Source organism: Lissotriton vulgaris, unplaced genomic scaffold (assembly GCF_964263255.1).
Source record: "Lissotriton vulgaris unplaced genomic scaffold, aLisVul1.2 SCAFFOLD_1287, whole genome shotgun sequence".
NCBI lineage: Eukaryota > Metazoa > Chordata > Amphibia > Caudata > Salamandridae > Lissotriton > Lissotriton vulgaris.
In genome coordinates, this window is record NW_028247626.1 from 372,978 (window position 1) to 392,154 (window position 19,177).

General features: G+C 49.2%; 1 protein-coding gene across 2 annotated transcripts in view; it reads left to right on the forward strand.

Annotated features, from left to right (window-relative positions):
• Positions 1–19,177, forward strand: part of LOC147665098 (splicing factor, suppressor of white-apricot homolog) — a 530,497-nt gene that overhangs the window by 365,495 nt on the left and 145,825 nt on the right. For both annotated transcript variants that reach the window (XM_086949761.1, XM_086949762.1), the window contains exon 11: positions 15,752–15,892. In XM_086949761.1, the coding sequence (XP_086805887.1) occupies positions 15,752–15,892 (141 nt within the window). The remainder of the gene's footprint in view (positions 1–15,751; positions 15,893–19,177) is intronic.

Sequence of the window (19,177 nt, forward strand, 5' to 3'; positions counted from 1 at the left end):
GTTCCAGAGACGGTTCGGTGGACAGGGCAGAGGGCGTGGCCAGGCTTCAGGACAGCAGCACCAACAGCAGCATTTCCGAAGACCGTTCCAGATGCGCCAGAAAGGCAGAGGCGGCCAACAGTCGGCAGCAGCGACCAAAGGCCCTGCCGGGTCTAGGCCCTTAGCGCTTACTTCCCCTGCATCCGTTACCCACTCCGTTGGGGGGGGAAGCGTTCAATTTTTTCTGGCAGAGTGGAGAAAAATTACTCGGGACAAGTGGGTGCTGAATATTGTTTGCAATGGATACAGTCTTCGGTTCACCCGTCCGCCTCCATCAATTCCTCCGGTCAGCGCACAGTGTCGGCTCCAGGCGGAGGCCGATATCCTGTTAAGGAAAAGGGCGATAGAAGACGTACCTCTGTCTCAAAGAGGAAGAGGTCTGTACTCCCGGTTCTTCCTGGTTCGCAAGAAGGACAAAAACGAGTTCAGGCCCATTCTGGACTTGCGACAGGCAAACAAGTGGATTCGCAGAGAGAGGTTTCGCATGCTGTCGTTGCATCAGATTTATCCTCCCCTGCAACATGGAGACTAGCTATATGCTATAGACCTACAAGATGTGTACTTACATGTGCCCATTGCACACAAACACAGGAAGTTCCTGCGATTCCAAGTCGGCGCCAATCATTATCAGTACACAGTACTGCCATTCGGACTGAAGTCTGCACCAAGAACATTCTCAAAGTGCATGGCAGTGGTAGCAGCACACCTCAGGAAGAACAAGTTTGTCTACCCGTACCTGGACGATTGGTTGATCAAGGCCTCCTCCTTCTCGGAAGCGCAAGCACACTTCAAGAAGACGTGCGTTCTCTTGAACAAGCTGGGGTTGCACATCAACATGTCCAAGTCTGTCCCGACTCCGGTCCAGTGCATTCAGTACTTGGGAGCCTCCATCAATACGCAGTCAGCAAGCGTGTCTCCTTCGGAGCAGCGACTATTATCACTCCTTCGGAAGGCTCAGGCTCTTATGACCACTCCATCTACAACAGTGAGGACGGTGTCTTCTCTACTGGGATCGATGGCCTCTTGTATCTTCCTAACGCCACACACACGACTGCACATGAGACCGTTGCAGGAGTGCTAGGAGGATCAGTGGGATCAGAGGAAAGGGTCTTGGGACGACAAGATACGACTGTCTCTGCATGCTCTTCAGTCTCTGAAGTGGTGGTGTTCAGCGGAGAATCTTCTCAGAGGGGTTCCCTTCCACAAGGACATTCCCACTCAGACTATTGTGACGGATGCTTCTCTCCTCTGTTGGGGGGCGCACTCCGGAGACTTACAGATTCAAGGAACGTGGTCCCCGATGGAGTCCATGTATCACATCAATTTCCTGGAACTCCGAGCTGTTCACTTGGCACTGAAGGCCTTTCATCTGTTCTTTCAGACCAACTCTCTGCTTGTACAGACGGACAATACGACCACGATGTATGACCTCAACAAGCAGGGGGGCTCGAGATCACGCACTCTGTTGCAGGAGGCGCAGGCGATCTGGCACTGGCTTCTGGCCAGAGGACTGACGAGAACGGCTACCCATCTGCCAGGTGTGCAGAATGTTCAGGCGGACGCACTGAGCAGACTGATTCAGGAAAACCGCGAATGGGTCATAAACGACGAAGTACTAGGAGAAGTCTTCGCAAGGTGGGGGACTCCAGACGTAGATCTGTTCACCACCTCCGAAAACAGCAAATGCCGAGACTTCGCCTCCAGGTACTACCAGCAGGGGACGCTGGGGAATGCGCTATGGATCAACTGGTCGAACAGCTTTCTGTACACTTTTCCACCCATTCCCCTGATTCCGGCGGTGCTCATCAAGCTGGCCCGGTCCAGGGCACGGATGATCCTGATTGCCCCGGAATGGCCCAGGCAGTGGCGGTTCACGGACCTGCTTCACCGGTCTCTCCTTCCGCACATACGGCTACCGTGCAGGCCGGACCTTCTTACGAAGTTCGGGGGGGCAGATGTTGCACCCCAACCTCTCGTCTTTGAGTTTGGCGGCATGGCCATTTGAATCTACCCGAAGATTGCATGGACATACTGAAGGAGGCGAAGCGACCTTCCACTCGGACTTCCTATGCTTACAAGTGGAAGAGGTTCTGTATCTGGTGCAAGTCCAAGAACTATGACCAGACGACGTGCAAGGAAGAAGTCATCCTTTCTTACCTTCTGCATTTGGCGCAGTCTGGCCTTAAGGTTCATTCCATTAAGGTTCATCTCGCTGCATTGACTGCCTACAGGAAATGCCCTTCACAGACTTCCTTCTTCCAGATCCCTGTGATCAAAGATTTTTGGGAAGGCTTGAAGAAAGTATTCCCTCCTGTCCGGCTTCCTTCGCCTTCATGGGAATTGAATGTGGTGCTGTCCAGATTGATGAAGGAGCCTTTTGAACCTATTCATAAGGCTTCGTTGCAGCACCTGTCCTGGAAGGCGGCGTTCCTCGTGGCCATTACATCGGCCTGCAGGGTGAGTGAAATTCAGGCGTTGTATTGCCAAGAACCTTATACTGTATTTCATGCTGCTAAGGTTGTTATGCGTACTCACCCTAAATTTCTTCCCAAGGTTATTTCTGATTTTCATGTCAACCAGACCATAACTTTGCCTAAGTTTTTTCAGAATCCTTCATCTCCAGCGGAAAGGTCTTCACATTCCCTGGATGTTAGGAGGGTGTTGAAATTTTATCTGGATAAGACCAAAGATATTCGTAGGTCAGAAACATTGTTTATCAATTATGGATCGGTCAGGACAGGTCTTGCTACCTCTAAGCAGTCCATCTCTAGGTGGATTGTTTCCTGCATACAGCTGTGTTACCAAAAAGCTAATAAGACCTTAGGGGGTAAACCTAAGGCTCATTCCACCAGGGGCAAAGCTGCTGCGACTGCTTTGCTCCGTAATGTTCCAATTGCAGAAATCTGCAAGGCGGCCACTTGGAAGTCGATCCATACCTTTGCTAAGCATTACTGCCTGGACACTGATGCCAGGGCAGACGCTCAGGTTAGGCAGGCTTCGCTGCGAAATCTGTTCGCACAATAGTGGTGTTAATTTTCTTCTCTCCACCGCCGCTTTGGTGTGGGGATGGGCTTGCCATTCTATTCACTAGATTATGACTATACACAGAGATCCCCTACTACAGAAGGAGTAGTTTCTTTTCTGTAGTAGGGGTATCTCTGTTATAGTCATAAGCGCCCGCCCTCCTCCCCGGTGGAGAGAGATATTCATGTAAGGAATGCTACAGGTCTGGCGTGTTACGCCTTCAACAAGAACTGAAAGTAAGGAGGACCTGCAGTGCATTCTGGCATACTGTGAAGTTCTGGAAAGTTCTCTTGAAGGCACAGTATCCTGTTCTGAGCCACATAATGGCAGCCTATGAGGCTTGTCTGTCCAGGTCTTCCTCTCTATCATTCCAGAGGGGTTTTGATGCTGAGGCAAGGGAAATCTGGACAGTCTTTGCTGTTTGTGGATTTTTGGTGGAATTTCTAGTTGAAGTACTAGACAGTGTAGCCTGGTTTTATAGGCTGCATTATCTGTCTTTAATTCTCTCTTAAGTGTCTGTGCAGTGCTGCATTTTTCGACACTTTAAGAGATTATTTTTGATTGCTCCGGGGTCCACGCACATGGGCGGGACTATGCACTAGATTATGACTATAACAGAGATACCCCTACTACAGAACTGGAGTTACAGGACAGAAACTACTCCTCCATCAAAGTGTCGAAGTAGCACCTGATTCCCTCTACGAAGCTCCTTTTCATCAGAGTGGTTCTGGACACAGCACAGTTTTGGGTGTTTCCTCCCGAACAGAGAGTCCGGGACATTCAGGCTATGATTCCGATCTTTCAGCCCTTGTCCCGGGTTTCGGTCCGGTAAACCTTGAGGCTTCTTGGCCTCATGGCCTCCTGCATCCTGCTCACCAACCATGCCAGATGGCTTGTGCGAGCTCTGCAGTGAGACCTGAAGTTCCAGTAGGCACAGCATCAGGGGAACCTGTCCGACTGCGTCCAGATCACGGAGGGCATTGCACAGCAATTGCAGTGGTGGCTCACGAATCATCATTGGGTCAGCGGCAGATCCCTCTCCCTTCCCCAACCGGAGCACACAGTGGTGACAGATGCGTCCCTTCTGGGATGGGGCGGCCACATGGAGGAGGCGGAGATCAGAGGACTCTGGTGTCCGGCGGAGTCCCGGCTCCATATCAACCTTCTGGAGCTTCAGGCGATCCTTCTTACACTGAAGGCATTCCTTCCCTCTTTCAAGGGAAAGGTGGTGTAGATGTTCAGACAAAACCACCGCCGTGTGGTATTGCAACAAACAGGGTGGGGTGGGGTCGTGGACCCTATGTCAGGAGGCTCTGCGCCTCTGGACATGGCTAGAACGTCAAGGCATTTCTTTGATGGTTCAACACCTGGCAGGTTCTTTGAACGCCAGGGCGGACGAACTCAGCCACTGGTGCATGATGGATCACGAATGGTGTCTTCACTCGGAGGTGATGCACGGTCTCTTTCGACAGTGGGGAGAGCCTTGATTAGATCTATTAGCCACCGAAGGGATCGCGCAATGTCAGCTGTTCTGCGCGTTGGAGTTTCCGAGGCGGCACTCGCTTGGCGGCGCTTTTCGCCGCGGGTGGAGCTGCAGTCTATTATACTCCTTTCCGCCTATACCACTTATACCCAGAGAGCTGAAGAAGATCAGGCGTGACCAGGCCCAAGTCATTCTTGTGGCACCGGTCTGGGCTTGAAGAGTTTGGTATCCCGAGCTACTCAGTATGAACGTGGATCCCCTGATCAGACTGCCTCTTCTGGAGGATCTTGTCGCAGCAGCAGGGAACTGTCCTCCACCCAAACCTGTCCAGCCTCCACCTACATGTGTGGAAATTGAGCGGCGACAGTTGATTCCGTATGACTTGTGGAGAAGCGTGGCTCAATGGTTAGAGCGGCAGACCCTGATGCAGAGGTCTGGCCCGGGACCAGGGTTCAATTCCCGCCGGCTCTTGGACTCAATCTCCCCGGACCTGATAATTCTCGCCTCAGTGCCTAGTCTAATTATGGGTCCCACTCTGTGACTCTGGGCAATAGCTTGCTTAATCTCCACAACGGCCCCAGCAGTGCTTGGATGCCAGGCTTCACCTTTGGGGTGCCCAGGAGTGGACATCTCACAGGAAAGCCAGGAAGGGTTCCACAGCGGTATAAATACAGCGCTACGAGACCTATGGGTAGAAGGCGCTATATAAATACAAACACATTTACATTTACTTGCCTCCTGAAGTATGTGATGTCATTCTGGCAGCCAGGCATCCCTCCACTAAATCGGTATACGCCTGCAGGTGGAACAAGTTTGAGGCATGGTGCACAGCAAAGGCTGTGGATCCCTTTATTGTCCCTCTTTCAGAGTTCCTTTTGTTCCTTCTTTCTTTGGGCCGACAGAACTCTGCTCAGGGCACTATCAAGGGCTACCGTTCTGCAATCTCGGCCTTTCTCAGGATCACTGATCAGCCCTCTCTTTTCAAGTCCCCTGTTGTTAATAGATTTCTCAAAGGCATTACTCACCTTTTCCCTCCTATACCAATTGTGCTGCCACAGTCCGACTTGAATCTGGTTGGGTCCCGTTGGGTCGTATTGTGTATCAAAGCCTGTTATTCTCTGGCCTAAAAGGAACCTCTGGTGGGGTTGCACGCCCATTTTACCAGGGCGACAGTAGCTACTACTGCATTGGGACGTGGTGTCCCCCCTGCAAGACATCGGTCAGGCAGCCACGTGGGCCTTCCTGCACACTTTTACTAGGCATTTTTGCCTTGACAGTCAAGTCCGGGGAGACGGCTTCTTTGGCCGTCCGTTCTCTGTGACTTTCGGGTGTGATCTTTGTTCGCAGACCCACTCCCTGGGTTGGTATTGCTGGGGTATCTATTCTAAGGTAAGGTATCTTTCACTAACGTGTCTCTTTCAGATGCACAAGTTACTTACTTGTTTAATGATATATCTGTATGAGACATTAGTTAGTGAATCTGGTACTTACTTTTTTGATTTGCGCTCCCTTAGAGCCGCTCCACAACTGTCCTCTTTGTTTGTTGACTTTGAAGACTGCTTTCCTGGTTGCTATCACCTCGACAAGGCGTGTGAGTGAGCTCCAGGCTCTTTCTTGTAAGCCTCCTTTTCGATCAGTCCATCAGGACAAGGTTGTGCTTCGCACTCGTCCTTCCTTCTTGCCAAAAGTGGTCACTGCTTTTCACATTGGGCAGACTATCACCTTGCCCACTTTCGTTCCGCCTCCGCACCCTTCCAGAGAGGAAGAGGCTCCACAGTCTGTACCCAAAATGTGTGCTCTTTCTATCTGAACCGCACACAACAGTTCCGGGTGTATGTCCAGCTCTTTGTTGGGCTACGTGGGTGCCAAGAAAGGCCGGGCTGTACTCAAGGAAACCCGGGAATCCCGGGAGCAGTGGAAGCAGAGTCCCATGCCTCCCCATTGCCCAATGCAGATCTTTCCCGCAGGAATGTCCGGCCATGGAAATGTAGGCATCCCGTCTCTTTAATAAGCAACCCTGGTTCTCCCAGCAGCAGGCGGACCATAGTGGATCGTTCACAAGGTCACCACAGCAGCAGGAGAATCGAGAGCGTTTAGGCTTTCAAAGAAAAATATTGCATTTTTGATGCCGGGTTTCTAAGAGTAGGTCTTTTCGCTTGCAAGTGTGGGGAGCCGTGATCCTTCAGATGAACAATGATTAGACCTCATTTATTCCTGCTTTTTGCCACCAGGATTGCCGCAATGGGTACTTAGTAGAATTATTGATGTAAATGGATTAAAGGCTAGGCACAAATGAACTGCAGGAGCGCCATGTGATGGTCTGTAATTTGATGGAGCTGCTACTACAGAACTGGCAGGGGTATGTGCTGCTGCGGATCACAGCAGCTCTTTTGAAACACAAATTGCTGAATTATAGGATTTGGTATTCAGTTTTATGCTCTTTCATTGCTTTTAACACAGGGCAGAGCGAACAATATCCTGCCCATTATTCTGATTCTCAGAATTGTATTTGTGCTTGAGGGAATAGCATGGCGCTAAACATGTGAGATTAGCACAGGCTCTTACTAATTCCTTGTGAGCTTCATGTTAAAAATGAATCGAAGATGATGATGACGGGGAGAAGGATATAGAAGCTACTCCGCCTTATAGTGACTCAAGTCCGTGCTCGCTTGTCTAAGGAGCTCCAGTGAGATTAGGAACAGCACCTAGATATGACAGTTTCTATTTACACAAGTTATACACAAGTACACTTCATGTTTGGCCAAGTGATATATATAGGAGGAAGTGTTTTAGAGGTTTTGTGTGGGCAAACGCATCTGGATACCATGCATTGGCCATTACATTAAAGGGCTGGTGTAGGTGATGCTTCTTTATCAGTCTTTTGTTAGCAAGTTCTCTCTGGGTCGGGTTCGAGTGTTTTGTAAGCCATGTCTTGTTAAGTGCCATGTAGCCGCCGCCAACTTCACCCTATGGTTATCCAACACCGCCGACACCTTAGCACCACTGAAAAAACGTCAAAACAAACCTGGCAGCAAGAAGGCCTCATGGTTCAACAATGATCTTAAGAAGTCCAAGAAACTCTGCCGCTCTCTTGAAAAGGCCTGGAAAAAAGACCCAACCACTAGCACCAAGGACGCCTTCAAAAACGCCACCCGCACACACCACCAACTAATCCGAGAGGCCAAGAAAACAGCATTCAAGGATCGACTAGACAAAGCCCACAACAGCAAGGAACTTTTCAACATCGTCAAGGAATTTACCAATCCCTCGGCCAACTCCAACGACATCACCCCCTCTCAAGCCCTCTGCGACTCCCTAGCCTCATTCTTCCACAACAAAATTGCAGACATCCACAACAGCTTCGACAACCGACCCGATGACCAACCCACCCAACCATCTGCTGGACCTTCACCCCCCTCGAACATCCTTAATGACTGGAACCCAATCTCCACTGAGGACACCATCCGCCTGATGAACTCCATCCACTCAGGATCCCCAACTGACCCATGCCCTCACCACATCTTCAACAAAGCAGACTCCATCATAGCACCACACCTCCGAGATGTCATCAACTGCTCCTTCAACTCTGCCACCTTCCCGGAAAGCTGGAAACACGCTGAACTCACCGCCCTTCTGAAAAAACCCACAGCGGACCCCACCGAACTCAAAAATTACCGCCCCATCTCGCTCCTTCCATTCCCGGCCAAAGTAATCGAGAAAGCTGTCAACAACCAGCTCGCCGCTTTCCTCGAAGCCAACAAATCCCTCGACTCCTCACAATCTGGCTTCCGAGCAAAACACAGCACTGAGACCGCCCTCATCGCAGCAACAGACGACATTCGAACTCTACTGGACAATGGAGACACAGTCGCCCTCATCCTCCTCGACCTCTCTGCAGCCTTCTACACAGTCTGCCACAGAACCCTTCTACAACGCCTCAGAAACATCGGAATACAAGGAAAAGCACTTGAATGGACCACCACGTTCCTCACCGGAAGAACCCAGAGAGTCCGCCTCCCACCATTCAAGTCCGAGGCCACTGAAGTCATCTGTGGCGTCCCACAGGGATCCTCACTCAGCCCCACCCTCTTCAACGTATACATGAGCCCCCTGGCGGCCATCGCTCGCCAACACAATCTCAACATCATCTCCTACGCAGATGACACTCAACTGATCCTATCACTCACCAATGATCCTAGCACCGCCAAAACTAACCTACACAAAGGAATGGAAGAAGTAGCCGAATGGATGAAACACAGCCGTTTGAAACTGAACTCAGAGAAAACAGAAGTCCTCATCTTAGGTACATCCCCCTCTACATGGGACGACTCTTGGTGGCCGGAAGCCCTTGGGAAGGCACCCATCCCGACAGACCACGCACGGAACCTAGGCGTTATCCTCGACTCTTCACTCTCAATGAACAGACAAGTCAGCGCCGTATCCTCATCCTGCTTCAACATTCTCCGCATGCTCAAAAAAACATTTCGCTGGATCCCCACCGAAACCAGAAAAACTGTCACCCATGCCCTGGTCACGAGCCGACTGGACTACGGAAACACCCTCTATGCAGGTACTACCGCTAAACTCCAGAAGAAACTCCAACGAATCCAAAACGCCTCAGCCAGGATCATATTAGACATCCCGCGCAATGAACACATCTCTGGCCACTTGAAAGACCTCCAATGGCTACCCGTCAATAAAAGGATCACTTTCCGACTGCTAACCCACGCACACAAATCACTCTACGACATCGGACCAGAATGCCTCAACTCACGACTGTCCTTCTACACCCCCTCCCGCCAACTACGTTCTTCCAGCCAAGCCCTCGCCACTGTACCTCGCATCAAAAAGACCACCATGGGAGGCAGATCCTTCTCATACCTGGCTGCTAAAACATGGAACTCACTCCCCACCTACCTTCGCCTTACCCAGAACCACCTAGCATTCAGAAAGCAACTTAAAACGTGGATATTTGACAAGTAATCCTCCTCCCCTTCCTAAGCGCCTTGAGACCCTCTGGGTATGTAGTGCGCTATATAAATTCCTTGACTTGACATATGAGCCAGTGTTTTGTGGAGCACTAATTTGCATAATGCAGGCTATTGTGTGGCTTGGTACTGTACTTTGTGGGTCTTCTGTGGGGTAGTGCTGTGGGTGGAATTATCTGGGGATTTGGTGTGGGGGAATTCTTTGTGAGTTTTGGCTTGGGGAAGGTCTAGACAGGTCGTACTTTAGGGGAGTCCTGTGTGTCTTACTTCGGAAGAGATCTCCCATTCTGGCTTGGGGGAGTGCTGTGCGTATTTGGTGTGGGAGAGTGTTATGTGCATCTGGCGTAGGAGATTGCTGTGCAGCTCTGATGTGCGAGAGTGCTGGTGCGGGTCTGACATGCGAGAGTGCTTGTGTGGGTCTGACAAGCGAGAGTGCTGGTGCGGGTCTGACATGCGAGAGTGCTTGTGTGGGTCTGACATGCGAGAGTGCTGGTGCGGGTCTGACATGCGAGAGTGCTTGTGTGGGTCTGACAAGCGAGAGTGCTGGTGCGGGTCTGACATGTGAGAGTGCTTGTGTGGGTCTGACATGCGAGAGTGCTGGTGCGGGTCTGACATGCGAGAGTGCTTGTGTGGGTCTGACATGCAAGAGTGCTGGTGCGGGTCTGACATGCGAGAGTGCTTGTGTGGGTCTGACAAGCGAGAGTGCTGGTGCGGGTCTGACATGCGAGAGTGCTTGTGTGGGTCTGACAAGCGAGAGTGCTGGTGCGGGTCTGACATGCGAGAGTGCTTGTGTGGGTCTGACATGCGAGAGTGCTGGTGCGGGTCTGACATGCAAGAGTGCTTGTGTGGGTCTGACAAGCGAGAGTGCTGGTGCGGGTCTGACATGTGAGAGTGCTGTGCGGGTCTGGCTACGCAGAGTGCGGGTCTGGCGTGGGTGGGTGAGTGCTGTGCGGGCGTGGGTGGGTGAGTGCTGTGCGGGACTGGCGTGGGTGAGTGCTGTGCGGGTCTGGCGTGGGTGAGTGCTGTGCGGGTCTGGCGTGTGTGAGTGCTGTGTGGGTCTGGCATGGGCGGGTTCTGTGGTGCTGGTGTGGAAGAGTGCTGTGTGAGGCTGCTATGGGGGAGTGCTTGGCGGGTCTGTCGTGGTGAATTTAGTCAGGTTTGACGTGGGGGATTGCTGTGCAGATTTGCTGGTGAGGGAATGCTTTCAGAGTCTGGTGGTGTGGGAATGCTTTTCGGATGTGGTGGTGACTAAGTGCTTTGTAGTTCTGGTGGTGAGAAAGTGCTTTAAAGGTAGCTAACATTGACCTTTGCTGTAATGAAACTTCCTAGTACTGATTACCATTAAAAAAAATGTTTTATCACTTCGACTGTGTTTTATGATTTCGTAATTTTCCATTAGGTGCAAACAGACATTGATTAGCAGTTGAGTATGAATTGCGTAGTCAATTTTGCTAATAAAACTAATGGAACAGAATAGTAAGACTGAGGTGTACAAGATTTAAAGAGGGACCGAGGGTAGCTGCTGCCGCCAAGTCCCAGCACCTCTGTTAAAATAACGGTTATTTAATCTAGATTATCTACAAAGCGAGTTTTCTGCTACAAATGAGAATGTCGCTGTTCCATCTACTAGAAACAAAGGAGGAGTTTGATAAGTAAGAAAAAAAAAATGCGGTTTTAAAAATGTCTCCCCATCACTCTTGGACAGAGTAACATTTTAATAGTTCAAACATAGCCCGTCAAATGAAAATATCTGTTCATCTTAAGGGGTTTAAAAAGGGCTGACACATTGAGCATTGTTTTGTAGATGAGCACTGTAGGACATTGGGTTTATGATAGAGGGGGTGAAGACATTTCTCAAGCAGCAGTCACCAGAAGTTACTTTAGTGACTTCTTGTATCGTGGCACAAAAGCAGTCAGGCTTAACTTGGAGGCAATTTGTAAAGTATTTATGCCGCATACAAACAGCAATAAAGTAAAAACAAGCCAAGAAAAAATCCCACACCAATTTAGAAAAATAAAGAAAAATGTAATAAATTGACACTAGAACAACAACAATAATCCAGTCGATAGAGAAGTTTATAGTAATAGCACCTTATCACCTGTGCACGGGGTTGGGCTTTGAGTTATTACTGAGCTCCTCACGCTGCAGAGAAGATTAGACCTGTTTTTCCTTTTTGGCCCTGACGAAATGCCAACAGATCGCTCCACGACTACACAAGGCATGAAACATGTTGACCTGAGAATAGACCCTAGCCTATTAGAAGTTCCATAGGTGACAACTGTCTTGTCAGCCTTATGTTTTCCAAAAATTCATATTAATCTATCTAGTCGCCACTGTCCCAGTGTAAGTCATGGGTCCATTGCCACTCCTCCAAGCCCTGACCTGTTGAGATTGCGGGTGTTGGGTAAGCCTAACACAAAGTTCATGGACCAATGAAATTCAAAGACAAGTTCAGACAGGGGGAGTTACCTCTCAGTACAACCACCATATACTGGCTTGTTTCCATACAAGTTGGTGCTCAGGACTCTAGCATCCTTCATTCCGAAAGTGATGTCACCTTTTCATGTCGCGCAATTCATCATCTTCCCCACTTTCTTCTCCATGCCACATTCCCTTGAAAGAGGGCGTGCCTTCAGCTGTTCGACCATACGCACCCTTCGCTTTTGCTTCGATCAAGCTAGGAACACCTAGAAATTGTCCAACTTTTTGTTGGGTTCTCCGATTGTTAAAAGGGAAGGGGAGTGTAGAAAAGCACCTTAACCAGATAGATTACTCTTTGTATAAAGATGTGCTATGCCTTGGCCAAAACGATTCTTATGGCTACCTTTGGGTTCATTCTACCAGAGATAAGGCAGCCACTGTGGCCTAGGTCAGGGGTGATCTAGTGCTAGACATTGGAGGCTACATTGGCATATGGCCACACATTCATCAAGCATTACTGCCTGGACTCTCCAGTCCGTTTGGAGGGCCGTTTTGCTTGATAGGTCCTGCAAGATTTTCGTTTGTGAATTCCATTCCCCAGACCCTCCACCTTTTGTGAGGCACTTTTTTTTAATCTACTCATAATGTGAAGAATCTGCAATTAGAGGTATCCATCAGAAGTGAATTAGCTACATTAAAAATCGTTCTGGTCGCTACGCCTCCCTCCCATTTCTATGGAGTGGCCCTTTAAGTGTTATTAAAGTTTCACGTAAGATTTTTTGCCAACTGTCACGGACGTTCTGCACCTAAGGCGAATGGAATGCTTTGTTTAAAACTGAAGTTAGCGTACATTAGTGGTGCCTCTATTTTGCTCTGAGCCGTCACTTCTGGGGGTATGGCACCGTTGCTGCAGAGTCCGATGGCGCCACATAATGGCACGGGGGAGTAATTGCTGAAAACGTTTCCAGATCCAGTCTCGCGCACAGGAATTTAAAAGTTTAGGAATCTGCGGTTAGGGTATCCACCAGAAACTGTGTTACTGAAGGTAAGTAACTTGTCCCTCTAGACTGATCATCTGAACCATTAAAAACTTCAGTTGCAGATCGCCGCGTACTTCCATGAACACAAGTTGGTCACCCAATTTTTTTGTTTCCCCATACTGACTGAGACTTTAACACATTTATGGCTCTGAAGCACAGCATGAAGCAGAACCTGTGAATGGTAGATGCCTTAGGGCACACGCCTCTTGTACTTTGGATCTCTTCTCCTGATTAGCTGCTCACCACTTAGCCCCTTCCCCTCAGTTTGAAAGTGATGGCCTAGCAGTTGATGTTGTGGGTTGTTGTTGTGTGTAGACGCCTTTAGTTGTTTTTGTGGTGAGACTTGGCACAGTGCTTTAGTGCAGTGAATTTGCAATGCAGTGAATAGTTTATTCTGTTGTATTGCATGGGTTTGAAGAAGTGCTTTAGTGGCAGGTGGTATTGTGGTAATTTGAGCTTGCGTGTTGTGGTACAGAGAGCTGTTACATGGAGATTTAGGGTATTGTGTGTGGAGGTCTGCTACAGAGTGGCAAGATGCGGTAAACTAATCTAGGAGTTTGTGTAGTGTATTATGATGTGACGTAATAGTGTGCTCCTCATGGATCTATAAAGAAACACTTTGTTAGATATTGTGTGGTCTGATGTGGAGTTTTGTGAGGTGTGTGATGTCATGGAGTATATTCTAGCGCTATGTGTTTCAATTTGATTTTGGTCCTTTGGTGATGTCTGAGCATTTTGTGTTTGCCATGGTGCAGTTGTTATGTTATGTTATGTTATTATGAGCTTGTAAAGCGCTATATCACCCAGGGGTATCTAAGCGCTATCAGCGGAAACACAACATCAGTAGACGAAAAAAAGCGGATCACAGAGGTCCCCATGCCTCTGCGAAGAGCACTGTCTTCAGCTTTTTCCTGAACAGCAATAGATTTGTTTCCTTCCTGAGTTCAACCGGGAGAAGGTTCCATGCCCGGGGGACAGTGCTAGAAAAGGCTCTGCCGCCCTTGGATGTGAGATTGTACAGAGGGCAGAGTAGGTTACATGCCTCAGCTGACCGGAGAGACCTAGTGGGAAAATACCTAGGGAGCCGATCTTTAATGTATTTGGGGGCTGAGCCGTAAACCGCTTTGTGAGCAATGCAGAGACTTTTAAATTTAGTTCTTTGGGCAATGGGTAGCCAATGCAAGCTGCGAAGTAGGGGTGTGGCCCGAGTGTGCCTAGGTTTATTAAAAATGAGTCTTGCTGCGTCATTCATTACGACCTGAAGTCGGGCCAGACGGTTGCTTGGGAGGCCATAGTACAGAGAGTTACCGTAGTCCAGTCGTGCCAGAATTAGGGCGGAGACCGCCAGCCTCATGGTGGAAAAGGATAAAACTGAGGAGAGTTTCCTCAGCTGGCGGATCAGACTCACACAGACGCCGACCACAGATGATACCTGCTGAGTCATTGATAGTCGGGCATCAATTTTGATGCCCAGACTTTTGACGGCTGGGGCTGGGAGTGGGCCCAATTCAGCCGGCCAGAACTGGTCGCACCATGGGTTGGCAGCTGTGGTAATTGCCAGGACTTCGGTTTTGTCAGGATTTATTTTTAGAGAGTTGTTCGACATGCAGCTAATTATAAATTTGCGAGTGTTCTGCATTCTCAAATGAGCCTGAGCGGTGTCCTCGATCTGAATCAGGATTTGTGTGTCGTCTGCATAATTGTAGACTCTACAGTCCATCCTATTTAGTTGTCTATGATGTCAGGGTAGTTCTGGTCAGAGTTTATAGATTTTTCCATGATGTAATTAAGCACTCAGATTGGGCAGTGAGGTTGGAAGACTGGCGGGTTATGTAATGGTATTGTGTTGGACAATGTGCGCAAGGCACAGTTATGTTGTTATAAGATGTTGTCTGAGGTTGTTAGGGGGCAGTATGAATTTAGCCTTGGTGGGTCTCTGGCTTAAAAAAAATTCCACGGACTCGACAATTCTCGCTCTGGTGCCTACTCAACTCACGGGGTCACACTCTGCATCTCTGGGCAATAGCTTGCTTAATCTCCACTACGGCCCCTCGCGGCGGGATGCCTGGCTTTCACCTTGTGGACACCCTGCCGGGGTTTCTCACAGGGGAATACCAGGACGGGTTCCCTAAGCAAGCGCCGGGACGCTTACGGGCAGCTGTGCGCTTTACAAGTCCAGCACATTTACATTTACTCTGTTAGCCAGTGCATGGTTTGGAAGGCGGGTGTAGGTTTTCTTTTGGATCCACGCACAAAAGTAGTCTGATTGAGGTGTTAGATATACAATGCAGTCATCTGATAAAGTAGGCCATGAGAGACAATTAATGTAGTCTAGGCATGACATGACTGTGTGGGTGTTATTTTCATAGTGTTTGCGTTGCTGGTCAGTTTAAAACAGTAACTGTTAGTAATGTAGCTATACCAACCAGAGGTTCGCATTTTCATGGTTCCTGGGAAAATAACTACTGTTGCGAAGGCAATAAAAACAACCCAATGTATTTTTATGATATGTAAGTCCTTCCATTGGATAAGTACGTAAGTGTACAGCTGACTGTGCCAGATTGTAGTCTTGCTTGCCCTAAAGGGTTTTATATTTCTTTGAATAGACATAGTGGCCTTCAAAGTACTGCATTGTGGTTAAAACCATGCGAACATCCAAGTGTAAAGTATGGGGCATGCCTTACTGGCACAGGAATTTCCTAGTCTAATATGACTTACAGATCCTTGACCTTTTGCCACTTTGTCCTCTGTTTAGGTCCCGTTCAAAGTCTCCACCTAAAAGACATGGGCACACTCCTGAAAGGCGGGACAGGCGAGAGGAGAAGGAGCGCAATGTTCCAAGTGCATATCGCAACAGTAACAACCCAGGAATCAGCCGGAGGCACTCCAGGTCCAGGTATGTGCTTTTGGAATTTGTTGTGGCTTCTCCAGGTTGCTTTTCAGTTTTAGATTCAGAAGCTTAAATCTGTTAAACCCAAGTAACTTTAACATATGTTGGTATCACAAATTAATTGATGCATAAATGACCCTATGTGCAAGGCATGTGTGCTGTAAATACACATGATTTGCATACTTCTGCCACCTAGTTTGTGGTCCGAATGCTTGCAAGTTGTTTTTCTTTGAAGAAGTCTTTCCTAGTCACGAGGTAAGGTGACTCTTCCTCTCAGTGATGGTGCCCCTAGGCATCGACTCCATAGTTAAATTGGTTTTTTTCCGCCATCGGGTTTGGACATGTATCACTGCGCTCCGGTTCAAAATCGCTCTTCGGGTTCCCCTCGACGCGCAATGCTCTCTTTACCCAACGGTATTGTTTTCGTACACGTTTACTACTTCTCAGAGTATCGTTTCGACAACGGAATTGACTTTTCGATCGGAAAGCTTTGTGTACGGCCTCGAGTTTACTGCGCCAAGTCAGCTCTCCGTCAATAGATCGGACTCCGTTTAAATTCTGTCCTCGGTGCCCACGCACTGACTCACACAAAGTGTGCAACTTGTGCTTGTCTCCCAAGCACAAAGAAGAAGACTGTGACACTTGCAGATGGTTCCGATCAAAAAAGCTGTTTGTGGTCGTCTGGCTCGACATCGAGAGATGCAGCGTCAAAGCATTGAAGACACGCTGGACATCTTCGGTCAAGATTACAGCCTAGAGGACATCGAGGCATCAGCTGCAGAGGAGGAGGAAGCCTTCTCCGAACAAGGCTCAGACCTCAAGATATACCTTGATGCCGAAGAACTGTCGCAGGGACAAGGTGACATGAGTACCAAAGACCTCTTGCCCCTACGAACAACTCCGAAAAAACACAAGGCTTCGGCACCACCTCTGCCTCCTGGCCAAGGTCAAGGAACAACCAAGGGCCTTGGCTCTACTCAGTAACGCTGAGTCAATATAGAATGAACAAAAACAAGTGCCAGTACTCAACACTATTTGCCTTTTACTAAATTACTGGTACCAATGCAAGTCTGTCACAGGTTCCATGCAAAATTAATTTCAACAAGGCTTTTTATTTTAAATTCTTTAGCTTATTTTGCAATAAATATTTACACGTACAGATGTATAATCAATTAAACAAATACAACGAATACGAAAGAACCATTACTTCACAGTTGCGCAACTACTCAAAAGACACCACAATCACTCCATTTACTCTCACCCATTCAACATTCATTCCTGACACATACCCAACTTCACACACTCGCAAAGTTCACCAGTGAAGAGCCGACATGGCACACATCCCTGTTTGCCATTCCTGCAACCCACTGCCCTGGCATAGATCAGCCACCCCTCTAGCTGGGTGCCCAATACCAGTGTGGAGGGTACATGTGCATGACCCTGTACCCCTACAGTGTCTACGCCCATGCTTAGACATTGTAAGGGCAGTTCTGTCTTTAAGAGAATATGGTGCTGGGAGTTTGTCTTTACGAACTCCACAACACCAGAATGGCTACACTGAAAACTTAGACGTTTGGTATCAAACTTCTCAGCACATTAAACCCACACTGATGCTGGTGTGGGATTTAACGAAAAATGCACATAGAGGGCATCTTAGAGATGCCTCCTGAAAAATGACCTACCACTAGTGCTTTCAGCTGCCACCAGACATGATTCTGGACCCCTGGGTCGAGAGCCTGCTGCTCTCGGGGGTCTGAAACAATGCACATCCTGGGACGAGGCGCCAACCCTCCTCCCACAGGATGGGCAGGGTCCATGAAGGCGAAGCTTCAAAGGCTTGCCGCTTTTGGGAGCTTCCCCAGCCTTTTGCTGCTTCCAGCAACTGGTCCCCACCGGTTCTGACCCCCACTATGAGTGGTAGAACTGGTGGGAAAACCAAGTGAGGTGTGCCCACCTTTGCCAACCCTACCCCCTCAGGTGGGGGAGGCGAGGTGAAGAACAACTCCTAGTCCCCGCCATCTTGCAGATGGGGGAACGCAGCCAACCAGAGTGAGGCATCTGCCCCTCTCCGCCTGGAGGGTGACATAATAGGGGGTGTACCCACCCCAAGGAAGGGACCCATTGATCCCAACCTTTACTTACCTGTAACACCCCTAAATCTAGTATTTAGTGGCCACCCTGAACCTTGCCTGCACAGACCAGCAACGATCAAGAAGAAGAAGGTCCGAACAGCCGTGCCGAAGCTAAGAAGAGGAGGAGGCCCCTTGACTTAGCCCCAGCTCTACCGACCTGTCCCCACTTCGAACCTGCAGAAGCGAAACTCCGCTGTGTCCTACAGCCAGCAACCTCAAGAACCCCTAGGACCTAGCCTACCTTCCAAACAAAAGACTTTCGTCTCCAGTGAACATTGGATTTGTTCTCCCACAGACTCCATTTCCAGCAGAATCCGCAAGTCTGCACCTGTCGCCCATGGCCAGAGTTCGAGTGGTCCAACACCACGAGGAGGTCTCCCCGGCGATTCTGACCCGAGATCTGCTGATCTCGGACCGGCCTTGAAACTCCCAGTGAAGCCTGTAGCCTCTTTTTGGAGACTCCCCCTGCCAGCGACCAGAGCCGGTAAGAGAAACCTGACGCCTAAAAACAACCCTGCACCCAAAGCCCCAAAGGCCTTGAGTGGCCCAGCATCCCCAGGCATCCCAACTTACCTCTCCAACCGGTGGTCCCTTCCAGAAAATCTTCATCCCTGAGTCTGCAGTCTTTGTTGAAACCGGAGAATCCCCATTACAATCATCAGGGCACCCGTCGCCAAAACAGCACCCTGCACCCAGCCACCCCAGTGCCGCTGCAGGTGCACTAGTGTGCTAAACCGGTTCCCCCTTTGCCCAGAGCCTAACACCAGGAGCTTTGCTCCCACACCCCAGTGGCTTGCTCGTAAGCAGCCACCAACCGGAGGCCCCTATACCCGTTTGGATAACATTAGGCCTCAGCACTCTGCACCCGGACGCCCTAGTGCTGCTGAGGGTGTAAAAAGAATGCATCCTTCGCCCTGGGGAAACCCTTGTTCTTAACCCACAAACTCAACCCCAAAGACTGAGTACTTACCTGGTGACCGTTAACTTAATTTCTCTCCATAGCAACCTATTGACTGTTTTTCTCTGAAAAGTTCTAAGTGTGAAGTTTTTTTGTATGGAAACCTGAAAAAGTACAGTTGTGCGAAACTATTTTTACTTACTTTTTCTCTAGGAAATGTCCCAATGTGATATCTAGGCATATCACACTGAGTAGAAAAAG